This window comes from Pollachius pollachius (assembly GCF_949987615.1).
Source record: "Pollachius pollachius genome assembly, chromosome: 5".
NCBI classification, from domain to species: domain Eukaryota; kingdom Metazoa; phylum Chordata; class Actinopteri; order Gadiformes; family Gadidae; genus Pollachius; species Pollachius pollachius.
The window spans coordinates 22,627,250-22,654,749 of NC_136938.1; the positions used below are offsets into that span (position 1 = coordinate 22,627,250).

Below are 27,500 nucleotides of genomic sequence, written 5' to 3' on the forward strand. Positions count from 1 at the left end.
CTGTCGTTAAGGTATTAGGGCCTGCAGCAAACGTATGAATGTATTGCAATTATATGCTCTTTTATTACAAGCTTGCAATTATATGAATGTATACATTTAATAAAAAAGCTTTAAGGGATTTGCTCAACGGAAAACAGAGTCATAGTTGGGATTTGGATTAAATGACTCCCTCATCCATTCAAAGACTAATAATAATATTGCAAATAATAAATGCAAACGGTTTTGATGGGAAACAAACAGAACACTCTGACCACTGCTGAACACAAAATAATGCGCAAGAGCGGCTTCATTACATTTTTTATTTTTTTATTTGATCCAACACTCATTTTGCTGAAACCAATATTGGGCCGGTAAGCTCCAGCTGTTCTCCACTATCACTGCGTCATCGGGCTTTGACTTGAATTAATTTACCTCCACTGAATGAGAAGCAAAACCTTTTATCTACATACACACGACCATGCTGTCGGCTCCCTCTGTCTCTGTCTCTCTCTCTAGTGCGCGCACACACACACACACACACACACACACACACACACACACACACACACACACACACACACACACACACACACACTCACACACTCACACAAGCACACGCACACCAACACCTCCACCACCTCCACCACCACTCACAAACCCCTTTGGTTCCATTTCGATATCCTGAAATCATAAAAATCCTTCAGCCATGTCCTATCTCTTCTCTAAAGTCAGGTGATGATGGATGTGGCTGGACTTGTGTTGGGATACAACACCATGTTTGTGGCGGCTGTGCATTAAAATAAAATAAAATAAATAGAATAAAATAAAACAAAATAAAATAAATAAAATCTGAGAACAAAACCTGACAAGATCCTATCGCCAATTTCCCCCTGTTTTATCCTTAGCAACAAACGGAGGATTTAAAACAAAAATGTCATTATAGACAAGAGGCAGGAGATAAGGCTCCTCAATCAAGGATGTCTGCAGGTATACGGAGGAGATTGGCGATTAAACCCCGGCTTCTTTCGGCTCGGAGTGGAGCACTTTAACCACCGCGCTATCCAGCCTGCCAACATACGTCCAAATCAACCACACAGACTTCAGCTCTGTTTCCAACGGGTCATTAGGAGGGATTAATGATAGCGTTATGTCAGCCCCTCCATTGACTGTGAAAGCAACAGACCCTACGCCACTGATCATTGGCGAAGCGACGTTAACCAGAACTGCATTACAATTACACTGGTTGTCCATTGCCAGGCAGGTTCACGTTCCGCTCGCGGCACTGATGTCATCATCAGCGTGATGCGATGTGTGTAGCGTTCTAGCAGAGTCTCTCGGGTTGAAGTCTGATTAACAGGCTCTAAGAGACACGAAACCATGGCTTTTTGCTCTAGGCAAAATTTAAACTGATATCAGCCTGAGAGATTAATTTACAGATCAGTTTACACGTATGGTCGTGTGCACTTGCAGTTGAGGCATTTTGGATACAAGCACTCACCAAATGGCGTATCCTTTGTTAAACGAATAATACTTTTGGGACAACAACGGCTCCTAATAAAGTCAGCAGTGTATTTTGATTTGATTCCGGATGCCTGAGTCTGAAGAAGGTATTTGCAGACCAACTTGTTTTGTAATCCATGCGGTATCGGTTCGGACACTGAATGTTTCATTAGTTAAGACTCGTGGGGTCTCCGTTGAGAAGGGAATGCGATTCTAATTAAATCACAGCCGCCCTTGCTTTTCAGACTAATCACACACAGTGTTTGCATTGCTGTCATGTCCGCAAAGATTCGGGAAAGTTGCAAACCCTCGCCTATTGTGAGAAAATATTGACCAAACGATAGCTCTATAGAGAGGAATGCTGCTGCCAGACCGTCTCCTTGACAGCTATACACCGCGAGACACACCAGTGATTGCATCTTTAGTACCCCACGTCACATCGCTGTAATTCAGAGCGTGAATATCTGTGAAAAAACACTTTCAACCCCCCCCCTCCCACTCACACACTCCCTTGATTGTTTTGATCATGGATAACAGTGTTTGGCTACCACCCATAACATTATTTACAGCTGTTTGGGCAGTCAGCTCATCAGATGGTAGGTAAGCAATATAACATTACATTTCTTGCGGCTATTCAATTAGAATTAAATGACAGAACGTGAGTAAAGGTGACTAAACATATCCAAAATAAACTTGAATACATAAACTCGTCCTTGAGCATGATTAATGCCTGAATCACATAATTAGGCCTTTCACCGTCAATTGTGGTGAAGACAACAACTGCTATGAACCCACGCTACTTCACAACATCATCAAACAGCATCTATTGTTATTGTTTCGATTGAGAGAACCTTCGCGGAAGAAGGTACAATACATACCCTTTTAAAGGTCTTCATGTAGGATGTGTACATGCATGATGCACTTTCAATTGCCAATATATTAACAGGCTTTCTTTGAACTTATCTCTGCAAAAACGTTTAAATTTGTATGTTTAATTCATGATTTCCCGCTTATGATTGTTATTGTCGCACCCCAGTGCTCTTAAGGCACAAGCTCAAGCCGGCTACAACGGGCCCTTAATGACAAGGGATTTCTGAATCTTACACAGGGGGCCTTTACAGAAGACTGACGAGCAAAGGATGGAAGGTTTCAATCACATGCCTGATAACGATAATAAAACAAATCCTAGTAATAAAATAATATAATAATCCGCTAGGCTCTGTACCTGTGAGGCGCAGGGACCCTGAGTTGTGGATGGCCTCGTCCCGGAGCTCCCTCACGTGAACGGTAACCTTGGAGACGGCGTCGGGCCAGATGCCGTCGGTGACGCGGACCTCAAACTCGTAGCTGCCCGGCGGGGCGTTGTCCTTGATGATCAGGAAGCCTGTGCGCTTGTTCAGCATAAAGTAGCTGGAAGGCAGGGGAACAAACACACACACACAAACAACACTCAGATAGATTAGAGATAGATAGATTAGTTAGAACTGTATTGTTGGACAGTAATGACTCACTGAACAGTTTTCTTTTAAGTACAAAACGAGACATGGTAGCACAGTGGTGTGCGGTTGGCTGGGACGTTTGACTTGATGGAAAGGTTATGGGTTTGATCCCCCATGTCCTCATTGCAACTACAGCCATATTTTCTTCTTGCTTTTGATACCAGCCTGAGACCATTAAAGAAGAATACATGCAAGTGTGATATACATATTGAACAAGAGAACATGTAGGTTTGATGGGTGGATGTAAACCTGCAGGTTAGATGCTGACATCCTAGTATTCACTATAAAAAGGGAACAATAAGCTTGGCGCGATGAATAATTCAAAAATATAAAGTGTGGGACACATCCGATATTTATACAGCAAAAGGCAATTTGAATCTTTTGCTGAGTTTACTTAACTTCCCATCTTTTCTCAAATGGTTCTCCCAAAGATGCTGAAGTCCTTTTCCCAGAAGCCTTTTTTTGGCCAAAATCTCCATAATTTAGCCATTTTAATTCCAGTTAGCTGTGCCACTTCAGTGAAGCACACGTTGCAAAAATGTATAAAAGCAAGCTACAGTGTGCTGGGCAAACACGTCACTGTTTTTTCAATGAAAATTCAAGATGTGTGGCTTACTGCTAGGCACAGTATCAAAAAGCTTTATCAAAAAATTGTCTTTGATGCAAGCAATGCAAGGACAGACACCTGATCTGTAAACACAAAAGGATACGTTCCAATAGTGGCTTTGTTACAATTTTGGCTTAGCCTTGCTTACACACTCTCCAGTTGTCTCTTGATCTCAGTACGAAGCTAGAGAAGCGGCCCGAAAAGACTGCTAAAGTGGTACAGGACCAAGGTTACATCAGTGTATCCTACATAGGAAGTGCTTTGAAAAAAGAAATGTTTCACAACTTCATTAGAGATCCAGCCATCATGCGCGTCTGAAGTTTGTGATTTGGCTGGATCATCGATATTGAACGTCACCTTTAATTACACAAGAGCAGCTCAGCTGTCACATGTCCACAATGTGCCCTGTCTCCTTTATAAACACTAACTGATACAGCTCATCTCCACAGGGGTATAGCGAACAAGCAAAGGGACATTCATGCCCTGAAGAAGGTAAGGCCCCATAGGAAATAAAACCTAACCACTTACTCCTCCAAACTTTTGATACAAATGAGGGAATGTCAATTGAGACATCGTTAGTGCATGTATGGTGCAGTACTGTAAAGACTGACAAGATGCCCCTTAATGAGACTCCCCAAGTCCAGTCTTCCTCACATGCTGAACTTTAAGAAGAGATGAAAAAGGAGAGTAAGTGCACAGCCAAGAAAGTTTGTGATTTAAAAAGTTCACTTTAGTTTGCATTGATGTTCCCTTGATTCTTATATGGCAGCGGCATCTGAGAATGTATCGGCATGTGTCTGTTGGTGTGTGAGTGTGTGTGTGTGTGTCCCACGCACGTGCACGCACACACACACACACACACAGATTCAGAAAGGGTCGTTGGCATACAATGTTCGATGCTTCTGCTTCCGGAAAGTGATCGCAAGAAGATAAGAGACACAGCTTGTCAGGAATCTACTCTCGGTTTCAGCCTAAGACCTGAGGCCTCAGGTGTGATACATCAAGGACCCACACACACACACACACACGCACACATATATACACACACATAGAAACACACACAGAGACACACACAGAAATGTGTCAGCCTCAGAGGGAGCAGGGAGAATGAAAACAAGTGAAGGAACAGCAGAGGACATAGAAATGAGGATAACTAACACCATGGTTACAGAGACTGAGAGGAGGAGAGAGGGAGGAGGAGGACGGGCATGTAAAGACGCAACAGAGGAAAACTCTGAAAGAAACTGAAGGAAGCAAAGATGAATCAACAAGAGCCGTAGGAAAGGGGGGACATTTTTGGAAAGAAGTAGAAATAAGGAGATAGAAAGTTCCAGAGACATAAAAATGGCAAAAGGGATGAAAAAGAATGCTGTAAAAAAAATGTATGAATAAAAGAGGGGGTTTAAAAAAAAGAAAGAAAGCATACACACACATATATATATATATATATATATATATATATATATTTAGCATTGCTTGTCCTAGTACTAATCTTTTCTCTGACATTGCTTGTGTTGTTTGCAAATTTGTTTTACTCATATTTATATGCATAAAAATACTTGTACTCATATATATATATGATTGTATATACAGTATGAATGAAAACGTAGCAAACAATACAAGCGATGTCAAAGAAAAGACTAGCACTAGGTCAAGCAATTTGTTCACACACAAAATGAGCAAATAAAAATCAACGAAACACAAAGCACCCAAACAAACGGTTGTACAAATGATTGTAAACAATCCCATCCCGAAGGCCGCGTGTTGGATCAAAGACTTTAATAAAAAAGAGCAAATCACTTACTACAACAGGAGGATCTGTGAGGACGACAGGGTAAGTTTACAGAACAATTGGTAATCGGATCACCGGCAGAGGGGAAGGATGTTTGAGCAGCAGAGATCAGGTGAGCTACCTTGGCATGTGTCCTTCAACAACATAGGTCTTGTTGTCCCAGTCATCGGGATCAGGAGAGTAGACCTTGCCCAGCACTGTGGTAGGCAGGCGACCTGCAGGCATAGCAAACACAGTTCATCAGGGTGATCGACACCCTTTTATTCATGTGTGAAAGCCAGAGAGAAGCTGTCTGAGAGTCCTCAGACAGCTGTGTAAGGGTGGTTCAATTTGAGCAAGGGAAAATGAATACATTATATTACAATTATTGTATTATATGATAAATCAATTAAAGTAATTCACATTATATTAAACCTCAATGTTATTATGTTATTGCGTTACATTTGTCATTAATAAAATAATTAAAATATTAATGTATTTAATTATCCAATTAGGAACAGGAATCAGCGGTAAGAAGCTTTGGTAATGAGGCAGTTCTTCCTTATCTTCCTGCAGAAAAGACATCCTATTGTAGGCTTTTCTGTATACACTGGCAGAGCAAGACATTAACACTGCCAGGATTAGGGGGTTGGGTTTCCACTCCGGCCATCCAGGCTGTGATTGTATGCAATCAAGCTGCTTTTGATAATAGAACAAGTATGTATTTATATTTATATTACGTCATTTAATAGGACAGTATCTATGAATTGATTCAGTCCTGGATGGAGTCCTGGCCCTTTAGGTAGTCTGCCATCATATATGTTTACCAGTCAATGTGAAATCATGTAATAATCACTGTTAATCATTTAGTAATCTTCACGGAATTTCTCCCGAGACAACGTGTGCGTGATTATACCGAAAACACAGCCTCAAACATAAACCCACAAGAGAAATATTGTCATCTTCACTACAGAGATAAAGTAAAGAGGACTTTATGCACAACGAATAAATGAACAAATATATTTAAAACTGTATGACGCTATTATATCATTTATACAATAGTGGACATATTAGATGGAGCCAATTTGGTTTCTTGTGAATCAAAAGTCAAAACATCCACTTGTTAAGACACTGCTGTGTGTCACGGAGGAGCAGGAGGAAGAGTAGGGGGGGAGGATGAAGGACAGTAATTATCAGAAGGAGAGAAACATTTAGTCTAGGGAAGTACTGGGAGTGCATTTAATAATAACGTTTTTTTATTTTTTTGAATAGCTGATGATTAAGGCGAGATACTGCAGAGATCACAATGACTCACTCTCCCCAGCCAGGAGACACATAGCTCCTGTTTATGGTTTCTGAACGCCAAGAGGCAAACGGCTCCTCGCACAGAGCGTAACCTTGAAGGCCTGGAGGCATAGCATGTCATTTTATAATTGTTTTGCGCCGTACATGTCTTATGTGTCCCACCCCTCATTCAAAGACGCACGCTCACACACACACAGACACGTACGCCCACACACACACACACACTCGTACACACACACAAACGCTCAAATACACACGCATTCACCAACGCATACACATAAATACTCAGTCATACACATGCACACACACACATACTTACACACACAAACACACACACAAAGTTGTTTATATGTATTTGTACCCTGTTTAAGCCCAGCTTAAAAATGACTTTCCTTTCTAACAAATTGCCAGTATTCGTACATTCCTTAAAGTGGAGTTGCCATAGCTTTTAATGAGAAAGCCCTAGTTCATTTCTTTCGTAAATTGAGTTTCTCACACAGAAACATCATCTCTGAATCATTTCTTCCTTGAATGGGAGCATGGAATTTATAATTTAAATGTGTTAATTCCCCTCAAGACTTTTTTGGTGGAGTTGAAATGGAGACTAAAGTTTCCTTTTCAACGTGTTTTCACATCAATTATTTGTATAACAGACAATCCAAATGTTATCATTAATTAAAAAACTGAGGTAAAATAATGATGCTTTGATGCTTGAAGGTAAAAAATCGCTTAACAACATCCAATGTATTTGACCCCTTTCCCAGTCGCAGAGGGAAGTTATCCTCATAGTTATACTACAAGTGTCCGACCCTATCTGGGACGCCGCAGTCAACCGCTGCCCAGACAGAGCTCTACCCATGCACAAACACCACCCCTCCTTGTCCCTTGATCGTGACGTCGATGAGTATACCATCAGGCACAGGTACACAAACAGCCAAGAAAAGGCCGCTATCTGCGATCGGAAAAGAGCGCAACGGTGACTTTGTGTGAACGTTGATATCCGGACACATTGTGTCAACACGGCATAGATTGCTATGGTCACGATCACATAAGTAACATATTATTATTTTAGAAAGAAAAACGTGTTTTGGTTCAATCGCTCATGTGAGACAATTGCTCAAATAAGACGTATAACTCATATTAATTTAGGAAGAAAACGTGTCTGGGTTCATTTGCTCTCACTTGCCCTGATTCTGTGGCACTCTGCTATTTGTATACGGTTTCTTGACGGTCATGACAAGGCTTAAGCCGTTGCTCCCTATATAATGGGAGCATTTTCATGCTATTGCACGTTAAATCTTTGTGTTTTTTTTTAAACACAGCTAAAATGAAAGAACATTGATTCATTTGAAAAGGTGTGTCAGTTGGTTAAGAGAGCTTCTGCTGGATATTTTAAGCCGTTGTAGTGTGGAATATGAGTTGCTGTCTCGCAGTGAGTATCTAGCTATCTTTTATTCACGCTACATTTAATTCCATATCTCGTTGTTGACTCGCTGAAAAACAAAGCCAATAATACTATTTGATAACTGGATGTACATTTATGTGCCGGGCCACCCTATTGGACAGCCCTGCTCTGACGACAACAGACACGACCTCTGACCTCTGTGACTGTTGATCATGATCTTCTTCTCTCCGGGCAGGTGGGCGTGGTCGTTCTGGTCGCCTATGGTTACTGTCAGCATGCTGGTGACCGTCTTGGCCGGCACGCCGCTGTCGCTCATGACAACGGGGATGAGGAACTCCTTCTGACGCTCGCGGTCGAACGTCCTCAGGGCCGTGAGCGAGGCCGTGCCGTTGAGGTTGTCCTGCAGGTAGAAGTCGTTGCTATGGCGAAAGTCGGGCGGGACGGAGAAGTGGAAGGGTGGCCCGTTCTGGGTGGAGTCCCGGTCCACCACGTGGATGAGGGTGGAGGTTTGGTTCATCTTCACCAGCTGACGGAGAGAGGGGGAAGCCATGCATAGCAGAGGCATTGTGTCAATGATGTGTCTTGTAAGGTGGAATTCAATTACATTTCATATATCGTTATCAAATCTCATGAAGAAATATCGTTCAGAGAGAGCAAGTCCTATATTCACAATTGCATATATCTCATCCTTCTTTCTTTAATGACAGCATCCAAATTGCCATATTTCCTGATAATCCATTACTGCTGAACGATTCATCAAATTCAAACAGACATCGTGATGTAATAGAACGCGATTTGCAAATCGCAAAGATTGCGATTAGATATTTTTCTTTTTTGGGGGGGATTTGTTACTGTTTCTGCCTGGGGATCAGTAATATTTGCATTTATTTTTCTTTTACAATTCAATAGTTAAATAAAGATGGTATAATATCAATTCATGCATCAATTCATCTCAACACGTAGGCCTGTCCTAAAGGAAAGAGCAGTTTAAATGTTGACTGCTTCCAATGTTGCGTCGGTCAATACTTGTTTTTTATAGGTCGCACTGGTGCACCTGACGCTGCCCGGGTAAAAAAATAAATTTCCTTCGCAATCGCATCATCTCTCTGTGTTCTCCTGTAATCTAACTCATGGTTATGGATGGGGATCGTAACCCGGTTCTATCAAGGACCCGGTTCCACTTTTTTCAAAACCCGAAAACCATAGAGTCCCGTCGTTCATGTATTTTTTTTTTCTTGTAGGTCCTGTAACGTAATGTTGTGTCCCTCGAGTCGCGTCACGGCATTTAAATCAAATCAATCCAATCACTGCAGCGTGTCCACCAATGCTTTGGTGGTGTAAGCAAACAGGTATTACAAGTAAAACAAGTGAAGTCTGGCGGTTAACTTTGCACGCAAGGATGGCTGAACGGGCGAAAATCATTTATTGTAAAGGGGGGAACACAACCTCAATGGCCAAGCACATTAGCATTGTGCATCAAATAAAGACCAAATGAGGTACCTTCGACTGTCTCCGAGTTGAAAAGACTTTTGTCTCCTCCTTCTCTTGTCGCACCACAGACGGGCCCGTCTTAATCATCCACTCAAACTACGAGCGGTAATCGCACACACAGGCATTGTCCCGTCAGTTAAAAATAGTAATCCAATTGTGAAATCGGTGTTGTAATCAGCAGCATACAAGCTAGTTATCTTAAAAAGTAAATAAAGTTCCAGATGTGCTGCGTGATGATGTGTTGAGGTTGGCTCAGTAAAACGACTGTCAGGTTATCATGATGCGTTCAAATATAACATAAAGAAACGGCAAATTGAGTTTTTGGTGAGAAACTTGGTAATACTGTATTACTCATGTTTCTGTATTACTAATACAGTTGTATAGTACTCTAATCATTTTACTTTATATAACTAAAACTACTGATGTCAATATTTATTAAGAATTACATATTTAATTTAAAATGCAATTATTTATTTCCTTAATATTTTCCTCATCACTAAAAACGCTTCTTATTTCCACCAATGAATAGAAAAGTATTGATAGTGGTATCGATAAAGAATCGGATCGTTAAGGAGTATCGAAAATGGTATCAATATCAATAAATATTAATGATCCCCATCCCTACTCATGGTAGGATCATATCGTGGTCTAAACCAATAAGAGAAAGAGCTCGGTCGGTTCTTTGCCTCTGATTGGCTCTGGTCCTGTTCACTGCTTGTGTTTTTTTTTTAAAAAAATTGCAAACGACCTGAGCACCAGAGAAACCGAAACAGATAAAGAAAATAAACGCGACAAAAGAGGGGGAAAATTAAGCGAGGTAAAAACATAGAATGTTTTTTAATTCAAAAAAACTAAGCCTACTGTTCCAACCTGCCCTACTACTGAGAGTAGTTATTCAGAGAGTCTGAATTACCTGCACAAGCCCTTTTATTTGGAAATGTTTTATTTTGCTTAATTTTTTAGTTTTAAATGTTCCATTTCAGCTCAGTGAAAAACTTGAAACACTTTATTTTTATTTTTATATATATATTTGTGCTTCAAATAAAGACAAGCATTTCTCTAAACCTCATGCTGCGTTCCAGGGACACTTTATAGCCCGTAAGTTACGAGCTGGAACTGGGAGTGAATCGGTCTGGTACGAGTTCACGGGTAGTGAGTTGCGGGTTTGTCTGCCGTTCCAGGGCATTGTCACGGGTAGAAGGTTGTGAAAACACGGGTTACGGGATGCCTGGAACGCACCATTATTCTTGTTCAAAAATCATTCACATTATATGAAAGTCATGGAGAGCGATAAAAGGTGACCTTATTGTGTTAAAGATGACACAATGAAAAATTTGGTCCACCTAAATTTTGTGCTGGTGCACCTAAAAAAAAAAGTTAGGCGCACCAGTGCAACCAACGCATAAAGTTAGTCTGGAGCCCGGAATTAAATCCATGCATGACTCAGTCCTGCCTACCTGAGGGCCGAAGACATTCTCATAAATGACGGGGGTGTACATGGCCTCAAACTCCGGCCCGTTGTCGTTCACGTCCAACAGCGACAGCTGCACCGTGGCGCTACCCGTCAGAGGAGGGATTCCGTGGTCCGTCGCTATGACGATCAAGTGATGCTGAGTTGAGGCCTCGCGGTCCAGCGGCCGGGCCACGGTGACCACGCCCGCTTGGTCGATGGCGAACATGCCGTCCGGGTCGGACTCGTCCAAGAGGCTGTAGGTCAGGTCCCTGTTCTGGCCTGAGTCCGAATCGCTAGCCGCCAGCCGTGCAACGCTGGTTCCCATGGCGATGTCCTCGGACAGCGGGCCCAGGGAGATGAAGTGTGGGATGAAGACGGGGGGGTGGTCGTTGTAGTCCTCCACCTCCACCACGCAGTGCAGGAGACTGGAGAAGTCCAGGTCTTCCACCTGTAACATTGAATTATCTTAATCCCTTGCATGATGGAGACACTCTTTATTTTATATTTATTTAATTCACTCAGAAAAACGCAAACCAAGCATTTTGAAAGCATTGACTAAGCATTGTATTTCTGTTGTTTGTGACAACTGGGAATTTAAGTGTGTTTTTTTTTTTTATTAAATCTGTCAAAGGAATGTTATATATTCCACATCGCTGGCTCCCTGTCGATACTCCTATGCAGCATATTAACATATTTATTAGGATTTTTATTCCATAGAACCAATTCATTCATTCAACCCTAAAGCAACAAATTCCTGATAATACAAATAAAACAACATAGTTCAGCAGATTGTTCAGCATTGTTAGGATAACCTTCTCCGTGGAGGTTGTTTTGCTCCCTTTGAGTCTTTTTCCTTTTATTTGTTGAGTGTTGGATGTATTTTCTGCGCTCAGGGCAGTGTGTTTGCACGAGGACGAGCACCTTCAAGGTGAGGTTGAATCTCTGCTCGTTGGGTCGCTCATAGTCCAGCCGCTTCTTCATGCGCAGGCTCCCTCGCTGCTCCTGCCGATGGCTGACCATGTAGAACTTCTGCTCGGGGTCGCCGGCCACCACACTGAAGGTCAGCTGGGCGTTCTCCCCGGTGTCGCGGTCCACCGCCGAGAGGCCCAGGACCTGGAAAGCAGACACACGCGGAGACCGACACAGCCTGTCTTAACTTCTCGCTTCCCTCATACCACGCTTTGCTAGTATTTTTATGCTGCCTGTTTACAACTTACAACTGTACTGTATTTGTTGGAGACATATTGGCATTTTCTATGTACAGTGCTTCAGCAAATATTCTATTCTGTGTTAGTTCATTGTATAAGGTCTGAGTATATTTCCTTCTTTCCAACATGACGAGGGTGTAACCACGGTAACACATCAGAGAACCGGGGTAGCGAGCTCTACAACCTCTGCGTTGATGTCCGCCTTCTCCGAGACCCTGGCCAGACAGGCGTGCTCCGTGAAGACGGGCGCGTGGTCGTTGATGTCGCGGACCCTGATGGTGGCCGTCCCGGTGCCCGTCATGCCCCCTCCGTCCCGCGCCTCCACCACCAGCAGGTACGAGTCCATCTGCTCCCGGTCCAGCCCCGCCATCGCCACGGTGATGGTCCCCGTGGTGCCGTTGATGGAGAACATGTCCATGCGGGCCGAGACTCCGCCTCCGCCCACGTCCTCGCCGAAGGCGCCGTCGCCGTTGTCGGTGGCGGCGGCCGCGCCCACACAGCCCACGATGCGGTACGACAGCACGGCGTTGTGGCCCACGGCCGAGTCGTCCAGGTCCGTGGCGGTCATCTCCATCACCAAGGTGCCCGCCGGCGAGTTCTCGGCCACGTCGCCGTGGCAGCTGGGCGTGCACGTGAAGACGGGCGCGTTATCGTTGATGTCCCACACGTTGATGATGACGTCGGTGAAGCCCGTTAGCCCCTCGCCGCCCTCGTCCGTTGCCATGACCACGAAGCGCCACACGGTGCGCTCCTCGCGGTCCAGCGTGCGCTGGGCGTAGATCTTTCCCGTGCCCTTGTCGATGATAAACTCGCTGTCGGCGCCCTGGCCGTGCAGAGAGTAGCGCAGCGCCTCCTGGTTGGCGTCTTTATCCGGGTCGGACGCCGTTACCTGGAAGCGTCACGGCGGCGAACGGGGAGAAAGAGACAGAGAGGGGGAGAGATTTTGATTGAGTTTTCGTCTAAAAAACGTAATTTTAGAAGGGCTGTTGCTTGAACTGTTTATCCACCACGCAATGCTCATCACGCCTGCACTGCGAACAGTCTCTTTCAACCGACCAGCCGCTCAAGCTGCTGGATAATCCCACTTACCCCCCCGCCCTCCCCCCCTGCCTCACGCTGATACCTGGTAACACATCTGCACTGATCTCACACAGGGCACATGTTTCTTTTTAGCAAGCTAATTTCGCCGTCAACATGGGTGCCAAAATAGAGCCTTTTTGCACCTTTTCATGTTTGGAGATGAAGTGGTTGACAGTATTGGTACATTTGCTTCAAATTCACTGAAAGTTATTTTTTCACTTTTAAACTGTCACAGCTCAGCAGGGAAACAGGCCATGATGTCAGCTTTGGTAATGGAGATGGGACAGGCGCCAAAGAGACAGCGAAACATGGCCGGCAAATAAAAAAATGATGGAACACATATTATTAACTTGAAAACATAGTTTTGTGCTTCAATATATTCATTTTGTGTGATGGATATCACCGGTTCTGTAATCATATCTGTTACTGTTAACGGCACCTTTCAACATCTCTGTAGCCTCAACGGTTCTCATTACCAATTGTTTCTTGCCTGAGCAGGTGAGGCAATGTGTCTTTGTCAATTAAAGTGGGATAATATCAAGCCACTGTGTGGATCGCATGTTGGAAAAATAAAACTAAAAGAAAATACTCTAAGCTGTGATATAAAGGGGAAATAAATATCAAGAACTCCTAATTTGATAGCAGATCTTGGCAGCTCTGGCACTTTTCATCAGAATGGGAAAGGGTTAGACTGTAAACTTAAAGTTCTACAAACTTTTTAACAAGAAGGGTATAGCAGCGAGTTGGGGAGGAACCCAAAGAGATACACCATAACAGATTGGAAGCATAGATTCATCCTTGTTTTTCCTTACCCTTTGAGGAGTGGGAAAGAAAATAACACAATCTTGCGCACGCCGGGCTTAGCAACGAAGGATCCCTATTGGTCGGACCAGCTCAGAACGGCTTTACATTAATTTTTTCTGCCTTTTCAAAGAGATGATTATTGGAGATTGCTATAGTAAGTGTAACATTACTATAAATCTACGGGAGCCAAACAGCACCAGCCGCAACCCGTTGCTAAGCACAGTGTTGCTGGGAGATTTTTCCATGGAGGACGAGGCTGTTCCACAGGACTTCATCACTTTAATATCAGGGTGGTTGAACTGCCATCAATTTTTCATCAGGATGAAAATCCATCTCATCAGGGTACACCTGAACCTTGCGTGCGATGGCAAAATTGGAAGTATATCTCTGGGTTCAACTCGTGTCTTGTTTTGTTTCTGGGCTGCTGATGGTTGATGGTTTCTGACTATATATAACCACTGGTTTGAGCAGAACTGTATGGTTGATTATCATCAAGCTGCTTTAAATCCAAGAGCTTATATTAACATACAAATTTTGAAGTGTGTACATAACCAAGACTGGTAATTTGTAAAAAATAATCGGGATTGCATGTGGGCTGTGTGTTATTGCTGTACCCAATATGCATATGTGGTGTTTATTATTCTGGTGCATGCTATGTCTGTAGCATTATATACTACATACAATAGCTGTATGTAGCAAAGAGCATATTCAGCCATACTTAACACCTCATTCATACTAATTGCGTAGGAAGTTGACGATGCATAGTTTTATACAACTAAACATTGGTGTGTAACCCAGGGTGACACAAAGTATGTCCGCCTAAATCAGGTTCCACCACATGCGTTTCAAAATTGTTTGGGTGCACACGTTTTATTTTCATTAACCCATAACCCTTACCCTTTGTCTGTGTGTGTGTGTGTGTGTGTGTGTGTGTGTGTGTGTGTGTGTGTGTGTGTGTGTGTGTGTGTGTGTGTGTGTGTGTGTGTGTGTGTGTCTTACCCTAACCATAACCCTAACCCTAACCCTAACCCAACCTAACCCACCCTAACCCACCATTACCCTAACCATAACCTCTAACCCACCCTAACCCTAACCATAACCCCTAACCCACCCTAACCCACTCTAACCCCAACTCCTAACCCTAACCCTAGAAACCCCTCAAACCCTCCTGCAACGCATTGGTTGTCGACCAACCAATGCGTTGCGACACACAACCAGTACGTCAGTGAAGGCAGGGGGGCCAGGCGGGGGACATACCTGCAGCACAAAGACGGGCGAGCCGTCCAGCTCCTCGGTGACGCTGCCGTAGTACTCGTTGACGGTGAACACGGGCGCCTCGTCGTTCTTGTTGACCACGCTCACCTCCACCGTGGTGGAGTCCTCCCACTTGCCGTCCGATGCCACCACGTGCAGCTGGTACCTGCACGGCACCCAGGGGGCGCCGATTGCGTTGTTAAAGCTTTTCACACGCAGCGGTGTCCAACGTAAATACGCATCATGAATGTGTTTTTGTATTTTATTCATATAGTTTGCAATCATTTTGGACCTGCCTCATGCCGTTAGCCTCATAGCATATTCATATTTTGGCCAAATTGTGATATCTAACGTAAGTCTACTTTCCTAACGCTGCTGATTCACTGTGCCTCATTGGCTGTATCATGAGCCAATCAGGGCTTAACCTTAATCAACCTTAATCAATCATAACCTTAAAATATGACTTTGGCATTTATGCTATAAGACTAACGATTTAGGCGTATGATCTAAATAAATATTAAAATATATATCTACCCCCCCACCCCCCCCTCCCCTACACACACACACACACACACACACACACCTTTTGGTCTGCTCGTAGTCCAGGGTCTGGGTGATGAAGATGGTTCCCACCTCTGGTTCCACGTCAAATACCCCTCCGGTGTTCCCCGAGGTGATCTGGTAGCGGAGCTTGGCGTTTGCCCCTGCGGACCGGAGACATATGGGCTTCAGTACTGGATCTGCTGCCGACTCAGCGCTTCATCAATTTGCATCAAGACTTGCATGCCACCACTTTTTAATGAGCTTTAAGTAAGCAAAGTGTTTTTTTGGTGGCACTGCCAACTCGCACCATTGATTAGCTCTCACTCAGACGTGTTCGGTTGTCGAAAGAGGCGGCAGCGATTTCCAGTGTAAAATGCACCTTAACCGGTCGCTGTTTATTCAGCGCAGGGACATGCCTTCAAGCGTGCTGAATGTCTCTTGGTTTTTGTTTTGATAAGGTGAAGAAATTAAAATATGTGTAAACATGTGTTTATGAATATGTGATGGAAAAATGGAAAGTAGAATCCCCTATTTATGAAATTATTAAACTCATTTTGGAAAATTCAACACAGAATAATAACACTCGGTATCTTCACCGAAAATGCGAGTGACCAAAGCACACAAACTAAATAAGAACAAAAACAAAACGAAAGAAGTGAAATCAAAATGGAAAAGCACAATCAATACATACTGTTTGTAAAGCCTTCAACCAGCAATGCGTTCCAGCACTTTTTTATTTAGTTGTTCTAACTTACTGAATGCATCAACAAATGACTTTGCACATTATCCCATGGTATTTCCCTTATTGCACTCAAAGAAGAGCAAAAGGATTTGCTTTGTCTATCAAAATGCCAGAGGAGTAGTCTGAGGTAAGAAAAAAAGTCACTTGATGTGATACATCATAAAATGACATTTATTATTTTTAATTATGCACAGCTTTTAAGTTACTCAAATGTCACGCACTGTTCTGACCTCTTTGTGATGAAGTGGTTGGGTTTCATCCTCAAAAACGCTCAGCAATATGTGAATGACTAAATCCAGAAACATAACAGCAATGTTTCACAGTTCTGGTAAAGACTCCATTTTATCACATTTTGTGTACACATTTTGTACCCTTGCAAAGTTCAACTAACTACACGCTGTGTACAATATGCTCAGATAAGAACACCTGCATTTCTATATTCTTTGTCGCATTTGTGGATTTTGGTTTTCTTCCTTCTTTCATTGTGTCTGGTTCATGTATATGGATTTTGTCGCTCCGAACTGAAACTTTTCTCATGGGAGGGCATGCCAGTTCACAAAGGTCCTACTAATCACCTAGAAACACAGCACAAACATCCCAGACTCCCTTGTCGGAAATGGGAGCAAAATTGTACAAAATTGCGTCTGGTGTCTAGTATGTGCAGGAAAGTGTCCTTCATTTTAAAATCAACAAATGACCACAAAATACTGCACAGAGCACTCCAGTGACGATCCATACATTATGGAACACCATAAATGTGATTAGCGATATTGTGGATATACTTTGCAGTACTTTGTGGTATTAAACAGGGGGAACATTGTTATTTTCAGGTACATTCCAGGAGCATTTGGGATGTATTTCATTTCAGTGGGATGTGGTTATACCGTCAAGTACACAGAGAACAAACGTTTTCAAACTTTGTGGTGGTCTATATTGCCAGGACGATCACAAACTATGAATCAAACTTCAAAGGCCTCAGCAGGGTTGAGCAGTATTTAAACACGGTACAATAGTTTGAATACCCAACAGAAATTGAAATCCGACCTTCTGTTTAACACTGAATCGGTTAAGCATTGGGCCCATTCACCATCCTCAACAGCCCCCCATTTTAATCAACCTACAAGTAATTACAGCAAAAAAAAAACTGAACATTTTGTTCATCGCCTTTCAACGGCCCCCGTGGTAATTTGTTTTGCTAGTTAGTGTCGAGAAGTATGATCAAAAAACCGAGACTCAAAACCACAGAATTCCTCCGATGCTACTGCTGTTGCTACTTTACACGGTAAATAAGGGTCGCATTAATTTATTCCTGAGGAATGATTAACGCAGTCAGATCCGATCTCAAAAGGTGCTGCTAAGCACTTTTGCCGGATCACAAGAGAGGGTCTACCAGCCCCCGCCCCCCCTTACCAACTTAACTTAATCCTCTCTCTTTTATTATTATTTGTTTCGGCCCAGCACAGCAATTTTGATAACGTCTTTTTTGTTGCTGATCAACAACAACCCCCCCCACACCCTTCATCACCTGCCATTTTACACACACCCACACACACACACACACACACACACACACACACACAACAAATACCCGCACACACACAAACACACGCACAACAAACAATCGCACACACACACACACACACACACACACACACACACACACACACTCATTGCAATTACAGCAGGAGCAGCTGAGGTCTGCATCTCAATCACTCCAGCATGCTGTGGCAGCACCGTTCTTGCGTGGTGAGTGCGAGGGGAAGAGCGAAGACAACCTCGGAAGACAAGACAGGACTCTCTGCTTATTAGTGAGATGAAAGCAGGATGAGGGAGGGTGCGTGGAACGGTCTAATCCAGATCGTTTTGTACCGTCTGTCTGTTGGCCTTTCAAACGAGACATTAGGGGAGCTTCAATACACGCCCCGCCCCCACCAGTCAGCCAATCACCCTAATTCTATGTCTGTCTGTCCTTGTCTCTCTCTCTCTCTCTCTCTCTATTCATGTCTCCATCTCCAGCTCTCTCTCTATCTCTGTGCGTTTCTATGTCTCTCTCTCTCTCTCTCGCTCCTGTTCCAGTTCTGTAACCATTATTCTCCATTTAAAAATTTGAAGTCCGGAGGGGCGGGAGGGGGGATGGGGGGGGGGGAGCACTGGGACTGAGAGAGTATGCAGATGAGCTCAGACAAACAAACACACAAAAAAAACCTGGTAGTCAGTTTTGCGTTCAAAAGTCTTCTCTCGTTTAAAAGCTCTGGCCATTTCCCTCGGTTGCACTGAAAAACACATCTTGCTGCTAACCAACCAGAGAGAGAGAGAGAGAGAGAATTAGAGACAGAGAGGGAAGAGAAAGACAGGGGGGGAGGGGGAGAGAGAAACAGCCCTCTGATGGATGTCACTAATAGCAACGACGCATCCGCCACAATTAAAGGGAGGGTTACACAAAAAGAGGTGCCTTTTAATGGGAGTGGAGCCGAGGACCTCACACATCATGTGGCTTTAATGTAGCGAAGACAGCGCGTCAACATGTTCCCATTAGTCACCTGTGTTGTGTCACTGCCACACAAGCAGCACTAATTAGCGTGCTGAACCCCCTGCATTAAACTCCCTATCGCATTATGAGCTGGTCATTTGAAACAGCACACTCCTTGTACACCAAAAACACAAGCCTTGAACCCCTTTGCATGTGTAACTGAGTCTGTCTTTCTGGGTGTCTGTCTACTTGTCTGTCTGTGTGTGTGTGTGTGTATGTGTGTGTGTGTGTGTGTGTGTGTGTGTGTGTGTGTGTGTGTGTGTCTGTGGGGGTCGGGTATGTGTGTGCATCTTTATGTCAGTCTGTGTGTGTGTGTGTGTGTGTGTGTGTGTCTGTCTGTGCCTGCATGTACGCATGCATGTGTATTTGTATGCGTGCGAATATGTGTGTGAGTGCGCGGTGTCACAGCCCGAAAGGATGCGACACAAATGAGCGGGTCAGAGTGTGGTTCACCATGAACAAATAATGGTTTATCCTTGGTCACAGAACAAATGATTAACAAAACCCTGAAACGCACAAAACGTCTGCGCCAAATCAAAAACAGACCGAACGAGCACAACCAAACAAAAATGCGCTGCGGTAGCCGTCCGCCTTCCAACACAGGCACGGAGCGAACTAGCCGTCAGGTGGGTGTGGCCCTGCTGCCTACCCCCCGGTGGGCAGAGCGGAGGATCTTTTAAAGGCTGCAGGGCGCCAGTGCACCGGCCCCCAATCAGCCTAATCAGCCATGCCCACACGCCTGATTGAAGCAAGAACATCAAGCATTAGGACAAACGAAGGCATTAGGCATTAGGACAAACGAAGGTTGTCCTGATTCCTCGAAGGTGTGTGTGTAGGTGTGTGTCGCTGTTTTTGAGTGGGTGTGTGCGTTTTCCTGTATGTGTACGTGTGTGTCTTAACCTATACCCAGAAGCAGGGGGGTTCTCAAGGTTATTCATCACAGCGCTGTGTGTGGTGCTCGACTCGCCATCGTGATGAATGTTGGATGATGTGTGAAGCCCCCCCCACACACACACGCGCACACAAACACACAGACGAAGAAACACACACACAAATGCATGCACACATGCAAACACATACATACACAAACGCATGAAGACACACACACAGACACATACACAAACGCACACATACACATACACACACTGACACATACACAAACACACATACACAATCACACACACAGCTCTCTGGCTTTCTTTTTCTCTGTGTCTTCCCTCTCTGGGAGACTAATAAAGAGAGTGGGGCATCTTTTTTTTTCCACAGCAAGAAATGATCGCCTTCCAATGGACTTATCACTGTGTGCTTTTTCTCTTTGTGTGTCAGTGTGTGTCTGTCTGTCTGTCTGTCTGACTGTCTGTCTGTGTGTGTGTGTGTGAGCATGGTTGTGTGTGTGTGTGTGTGTGTGTGTGTGTGTGTGTGTGTATGTATATGCATGTGCTTGTGCTTGTGATTTTAGTTTGTGTGTGTGTGTGTGTGTGTGTGCGCGCGCGCGCGTGTGTGTGTGTGTCTCTTTGTATCGCGGATGAATGAGAGGTTGCTGAGACACTGTGGTGAATTAATGCCCATTAAGCCTGAGGAGGCAGACACTTGAAACAGAGTGGGAGGGGAGGGGCATGAAACACAGACGTAAAGAGAGAGAGACAGAGATAAAGAGGAAAAGGGAGAGAGAGAGAGACGGAAGGGGGGAGGGAGAGAGACAGATATAGATAGAGACAGAGAGAGTAAGAGAGAGAGAGAGAGAGAGAGAGAGAGAGAGAGAGAGAGAGAGAAAGAGAGAGGGAGTAAGAGAGAGAGAGAGAGAGAGAAAGAGAGAGGGAGTAAGAGAGAGAGAGAGAGAGAGAGAGAGAGAGAGAGAGAGAGAGAGAGAGAGAAAGAGAGACATAATCCCAGAAGATCTAATGAAGTTCGAGACTTTGTAAAAACAAATGCATCCAAGTATTCTGAGGAGTCTGAGTTCAGGTTACCCACGGTTATGGTTTTGATTTTCAGAACACGGTAGGGGGAAGCATCAGGGTTCCTTGGATATTTAAACAGAATGCAGTGAACCAGAGAAATAAAACAGTTTTACTACGCCATTGAACACAATGTCTATGGAGGATCATTTTTTTATATAAGTGCTTCAAATTTTAATCATACACCACTGCACAGGAGGACGCTCCTGGTCTGTTTGTTTTAAGGAGGATTTCTTGTGTTGCCAAAGATGTTATAGATATAGTTTTTCCTTGAGGGGAAATTCAAAAGTTGACACCTGTCGAATTCTGTTGAACTAAGCCAGACTCAAGATTTTAATAAGCAGGAGCTCATTAGGTGTACATTTTCCAAGAAAAACATTATGGTTTTGGATACAGCATCATTGCTCCAAGTAACTCGATGTAGATCAATATTTATATAGATTGGGCGTCTGAGCGTCTAGGTGGCAACTTTAATAGGCAATGTGTGAACATGTATCTGTAAACAGAAAGAAAAAAAAAGAAAAAAGAAATGAATGAGTGAATCTCAATGTTTAGTTGTACTGAGGGTTGGAACTCAAAACTTTAATGGCGCTAGGCCCAAAGAAAACACTGTGAATCTGTTTTTCAGATTTTGTGCTGATAAGCAAATTTATTTATGATTTATGTACACAGTTTTTGTCCTAATGGCCACTATTTACTGGAGAGGACCTGTTTGGAGGAGGAGCGACAAAGCAACAACGAAGTAGACCAAACCCAGACACACTACGACAAACCGACTATTCCACTAACATAGTGCTCACAGACAGAGGCAAAAAAATGTGTTTGTGTTAGCGTCAGTATGTGTTAAATTGAACACGTTCCGTTTTTTACTAATAGGTTAGACCATGCACCATAGTGGAGTTGCTGGAGCTATCGTTTTTTGGAGGGGGCAGAAGTAGAAAACAAACAAACAATGCTAACAATGAAGACAAACAAGACAGGAACACCTCCAAGAGGGTTTTCGGCACCTACAGGACCCGACCCCCTATTAAGCCTAACACATAAAAGCGTAAACATGGAACTCACTGGAGTGCTGACTTCTCCGGCCCTCTTCTGGCTACGTTCGATTTAAGGATTATTTATAGAGGGTGACTCTCTGGTAAGGTCTGAGTTGACCTCTACTGCTTCGGAGCTTCCGGGTGTACACAGAGGTTCATAAATATTGACTTCCCAGCCGTGTTAGGTAAACACGTTCCTGGTTAGCTGAGTCGATGCTGAAACACACCGAATACCCCAGCTGTATATTTAAGGTGATTTTCCACCCTTAAAATCTCTGCATTTTGTTCGATTTCGCATGGTTGTGGCTATACGTTTTTTCTGGCTCAGTGTTTTAGCGGATTCCCTGCAGTAATAAATACATTCCAATAGGTAAAAACAAGTCTTATTAAATTTGTCTTTCTATAGCTTATCTGCTCTTTGCCAAGATGTTTTTTTTAGAAAGTTGGTTGTTTAGCACTTTTCATTTGAAATCAACCCCATTTTGATGTCATTAATTTCAAATCACTGTTCTCAGCCTCCCTTGTAAGGCCCCGAGTTCACGGCGAGCTCCAAAACATCGATCAGGAGGGCTGTAAGGCATTCCTTATGGGACGCGCACGGTTTTCAAACCTCAGCCGCAACACCCCGGGGCGCTTTGACGCTCCGAGATCCACGCTGGACCAGCCTGGGCGCCAAGCTGGCAGGAGCCTATATTCTCTTGCCAACCAGAGTTCAAACACGTTCGATCCTCCCACTGGGATATAGGGTCCGCAGAAACATGTTTTATCTATTCATAGTTCATGGATATAGCCATAAACTGCCATACAGCTATATGATACAAGAAAGCAAGGATAAAAAACTCATTTGCAATTGAAAATATCTGACCTAATTAACTTGAGTTTGCCCAAAGTGCTTTTCCACCTGGCGATCGGTCGCCGACAGCGGCCGCTTCAGCCTAGCTCAGCGCCTACACAGTGAGTCTCCGACGCTCAACCCAGCGCCCGGGCTGGCGCCCACGCTCATCATAGACATGATGGGGCTTCAGGCACTTGGGAAAGCACTTGAAAGCCTCTGCTAAATGGCTGAATGTACAGAGCGCTGCATACTTCAAAAGAAGCTGATTATATTTTGACTCAAGAAGAAGTCCTTTTGCAGAGAAAAACTTGTTTTATACTCAATTGGCTTTTGGTTTTGGTCCCTAACGTTTCATCAGACCAGCGGGGTCTCCGTGGAGAGACGGGGAAAACAGGATAAAAAATAGATGATCTCACTATCCGTTTTTTCGGAATAACCACAGACAATGTGGTTGCCATCTTTGGGTACCTGGATGGAGTGAGTTTTTGAGGACATTTGGACTCAATTCACCATCGGCGTTTAAAAAAGTGTGCAGCTTAAACATGTGGTAGGAGGGGGAGCTTATGTAGCTTGACTATACCCACTCCCGGACTACTTCCAGGGAAAAAATCACAATTTCCCAATGCGAGACATACACTATCCCAATCACTGGCACACAAGTTAGTTTGCGAACAAAACTCAGAGTGTTGTTGCCGACATCCAAACCTTGCTTCAAACGCCTTCTTGGCACTTGGCTGTGAACTTGACCAGCTGTCCAATCAACACGGAGATAAGCGCCACGCACCTATCAGGGAGTGCGTTAAGAGACTGCTCCACGTAAACACCGTACGAAACACCCCTGCTTTTTTTTCGAAGACTCAGCTATCTTTCCAGAGTCAAAGTTGTTCAGCGAGGCTGAAGGTGCGAGCGTGTGTCACACGGCCAAAGTGTGGGTGTCGGCAACGCTGACAGTTTTCACATCAACGTCTTCGGCAGGAAAGTTCACAGGGAGGTGCGAGAAGATTATCTTTGTTGTGTTAGCGTGTTGTGTGTTATTTGTGTATGCATGCCGGCCGCTTTAGGTGACACTGCGAGGCGGCTCCCTCACCCTCGTCTCCGTCGTTGGCGCTGACGGTGAGGACGGCGAGCCCCACGTCGGCGTCTTCCTCCACCGCCACCTCGTAGTCTGCCTGGGCGAACGCCGGCCGGTTGTCGTTGACGTCGCTGATGAACACGCGCACGTACGCAGTGTCTGCGTGCACGCCGACGTGAAGGGGGGGGGGGGGGGGGGGGGGGGGGGGGTTCACATGGGTCAGGATGCACGCCAGGGAGAGAGCGGTAGAGAGTAGTACAGTGTGAGGGTGGGGAAAAAAGAGAGAGAAAATAACTGTTAGTTTGTTGCTCTTATTCTGTCAAGCTCACCATGAGCGCCTGCCTGTCTCGTGGCTTTTTAGATGTTTGCACACAAACACACACACACACACACTCACACACACAAACACACACACATATATTCACACACATACTCACGGAATCACACGCATGGTGGATGCCTCTAATATTAACCCACACACACCAACTTACACACAGGAATACATACAGGCGCAAACACATACACACGCAGTTATGATGGATGCCTCTAATATATAACACAGGCAGGCATATACACAGGCACATACACACATACAGTCATGATGGAGGCCTCTCATAATTAAATGTTTGTGTGTGTGTGTTATTCCACAAACACCCACACACACACACACACACACAGCCAGACCTACATTTCCCCTCTCACATCCCACCCATTGTACCGATTCCTTCATCTCCCTCCCTTCTTCTTTTTACCTCTCTCATCAATCATCCTTGCATCTTTTCATTTGACATCCAATCCGCTCAGGTGGGAGCAGAAGGGGGAGGGATTAGGGCTTTAGGAGGGGGTGTGAGGGGGGAAGTGGGATCTCTCAGCCGGAGAGAGCGAGAGACAGAGAGAGCGAGAGAGAGAGAGAGAGCGAGAGAGAGAGGCAGGGGAGGGGCTGCCTAGAGATACCCCTTTGATTTCTGGTATCAAAAGGAACATAATTTCCAATACTCTATTGAAGATGAGATCAATTATTAAGGCCAGGGTGTTGGAGGACGCTAACATTTTTCATGTCATAGGAAGAAAGACAGAGTGAAGGCGAGAGAGAGAGAGAGAGAGAGATTGAGAGAGAGAGAGAGAGAGAGAGAGAGAGAGAGAGAGAGAGAGAGATTGAGAGAGAGACAGAGACATAGAGAGAGATTGAGAGAGACACAGAGACATAGAGACAGAGAGACAGAGAGAGAGAAATAGAAACAGAGGGAGAGTGAGAGCTAATGCATCCCTCCGCCTTGTTTGCTACATTCAGAGCCCCCCAAACACAGACAAGAGACATAAAATAAAATAGGCAGGCAGAGGAGGAGCGAGAATGATGAAAAAAGGGAATGTGTGAGGGATGGGGGGAGAGTAAGCAGATAAACCGCTGCCTTCTGACGCTTCTGCCCTCCTGCCCGGCTCCCCCCCCCCCCGGTACAATCTCCCTCTCATCGATGCCGAGGTTTATCTGCACTCTTGCAGAAGCCAATGTGTGGGGAAACATAAACACATTTCATCACACTCGCAAGCGTACACTCTTAACATGCACACCCAAATCCCTTAACACGCGCACACACAGACACTCTCTAATGCATGCCCACTAACACCACATACACACACACACACGCACACGCACACACACCTACACACACATACACTAACTAATGCATCCACACAAACACAGACACACAAACACCTGAGCAGGGTGCAGGAGTGGCATATTTTCAATGTAAACATAGCGCTTGTATCGAGGTCAGGTTTGTCAGCAGTCTGAGACATTCTGCCGGCTGCCACCATTCCTAAAGTGGTTCGACTGACCAGGACCGGGCTGAGCGCGCACGTGCATGTGTGCTTCGATGTAGTCATGGCCTCAGTGGAGGAGAACTCAAACTGCTTTGAGCCTATTTGATTGAAGATTTGAAAATATTCCTCAATGGATGCATCCAACAAACCGATGTGGGTGTGTCGGTTTGGAAGTTGAGTTTGTGCTTCTGTCTTTCCACCTGAGAACTTTTGAAAGTTCTCGAGAGTGTGTCCACGTGTTTTTGGGAATGGATGGTTTTGTGTTGCTATATTGTTTATGTGTGTGTGTGTGTGTGCGTGTGTGTGTGTGTGTGTGTTTGTGTGTCAATTAATTCAGCTATAGCTGGCTCCATTTTCCCACCACGCCAGCTCATTCAATTTTTATGGCTGCTAAATAAATAAATAAACACATGAATTCATTAAAAATAATATTTCCCAAGGATGTTTCTTCATCACTAGTCCCTGGCCTGTTTAAAATTCCAGACATGTTTATGACGCTGTACAAATTATTGTAATAATTAGCCCAAAACCTTGGAGAATGTTTTGCTAATAACACACATCATATCTATAAAAGTATATATCCGCTTTGAATCAAACCCTTTTCTGGATATGAGTGAATGGTGAGGGTTATTATGTTTAACCGTGTCTTGCCGGGGAAGAGCTAGAGGAAGAAGTTGCATAAGGATTGAGCAGATGTGTTTGAGATTGCGAGAGAGAGAGAAGAGCGAGAAGCTATTGAGCCCTTCACTGAACACTCAGAGTGCTAAGGTGCTGCCTGAGAATGACCTACGGCACAAAGCACCTCTACCTCTCTCCGTTCCTCTGTCTCTCTGCTCCTCTGTTCATCTCTCCCTGCGCCCCCCTCGCTCTATCCTCTCTCTGAACTGTAGTTTAAACTCGCATTGTCGCTGTATGAATTCAATTATGAGCCTTCCCTCATCACCGATGCAACTGTTTATCCACTGGATCATAACCGTAGAGATGCTACCCCTGAGCCGGCAAGTGAATGTGTTTACACATAACCCAATAAACGCTTAACAGAGTAATTATATTGTCGTTGTAACAAAGCTGGAACTAAAATATGCTACACAACGGATTGTTTTGCCTGATCTCCAATGTGCAATAACTATTTTATTTTATTTTTTTACCTCTGACAAATGAATGAATGAAATTGATGGATGATTGAAGACATTGCAGGGTGTCTGCACAAGTGAAGCATACAAAAGTGTTTACCAAAGTCAAACACAACATTTAGAAAGGAACCAGAGAAAGATTTCATTTTTGGTGTACACTACACCTATTCCACTAAAAGGAATCGGCTGGAGAAGCAATATGCCAATTTTTGCCTGGTGTGTGTCTGATTGTTTTTGTGTCGATATGACTGTCTGTCCGTTCGTGTCGGTGTGTGTCTGTCTGTGCATGTATATATATATACATGGGGGGGCTGGACTCCACAGACCCGGTCCCGATATATAAATTACTACTTAATAATCATTACACATTCCTCCTTAAAAAACGGGCAGTCCACAGACCACATTTATGAGAGCAGGCTGTGATCTGTCCTGCATCCAGAGCCTGCATGCTACTATACAAAGTATACAGCAGAAGA

At 44.3% G+C, this 27,500-nt stretch overlaps 1 protein-coding gene across 1 annotated transcript in view; it reads right to left on the minus strand.

The window, feature by feature from the left end:
- The window catches only part of LOC307076124 (neural-cadherin), a gene marked incomplete at its 5' end in the record, with an annotated part of 231,844 nt that overhangs the window by 75,337 nt on the left and 129,007 nt on the right, over positions 1-27,500 (minus strand). Inside the window, 9 exons of the mRNA XM_079737008.1 lie at positions 2,705-2,889; positions 5,499-5,592; positions 8,262-8,592; positions 11,015-11,458; positions 11,932-12,123; positions 12,403-13,107; positions 15,360-15,522; positions 15,940-16,060; positions 24,086-24,229. Coding sequence (XP_079593134.1) covers positions 2,705-2,889; positions 5,499-5,592; positions 8,262-8,592; positions 11,015-11,458; positions 11,932-12,123; positions 12,403-13,107; positions 15,360-15,522; positions 15,940-16,060; positions 24,086-24,229 — 2,379 coding nt within the window. The remainder of the gene's footprint in view (positions 1-2,704; positions 2,890-5,498; positions 5,593-8,261; positions 8,593-11,014; positions 11,459-11,931; positions 12,124-12,402; positions 13,108-15,359; positions 15,523-15,939; positions 16,061-24,085; positions 24,230-27,500) is intronic.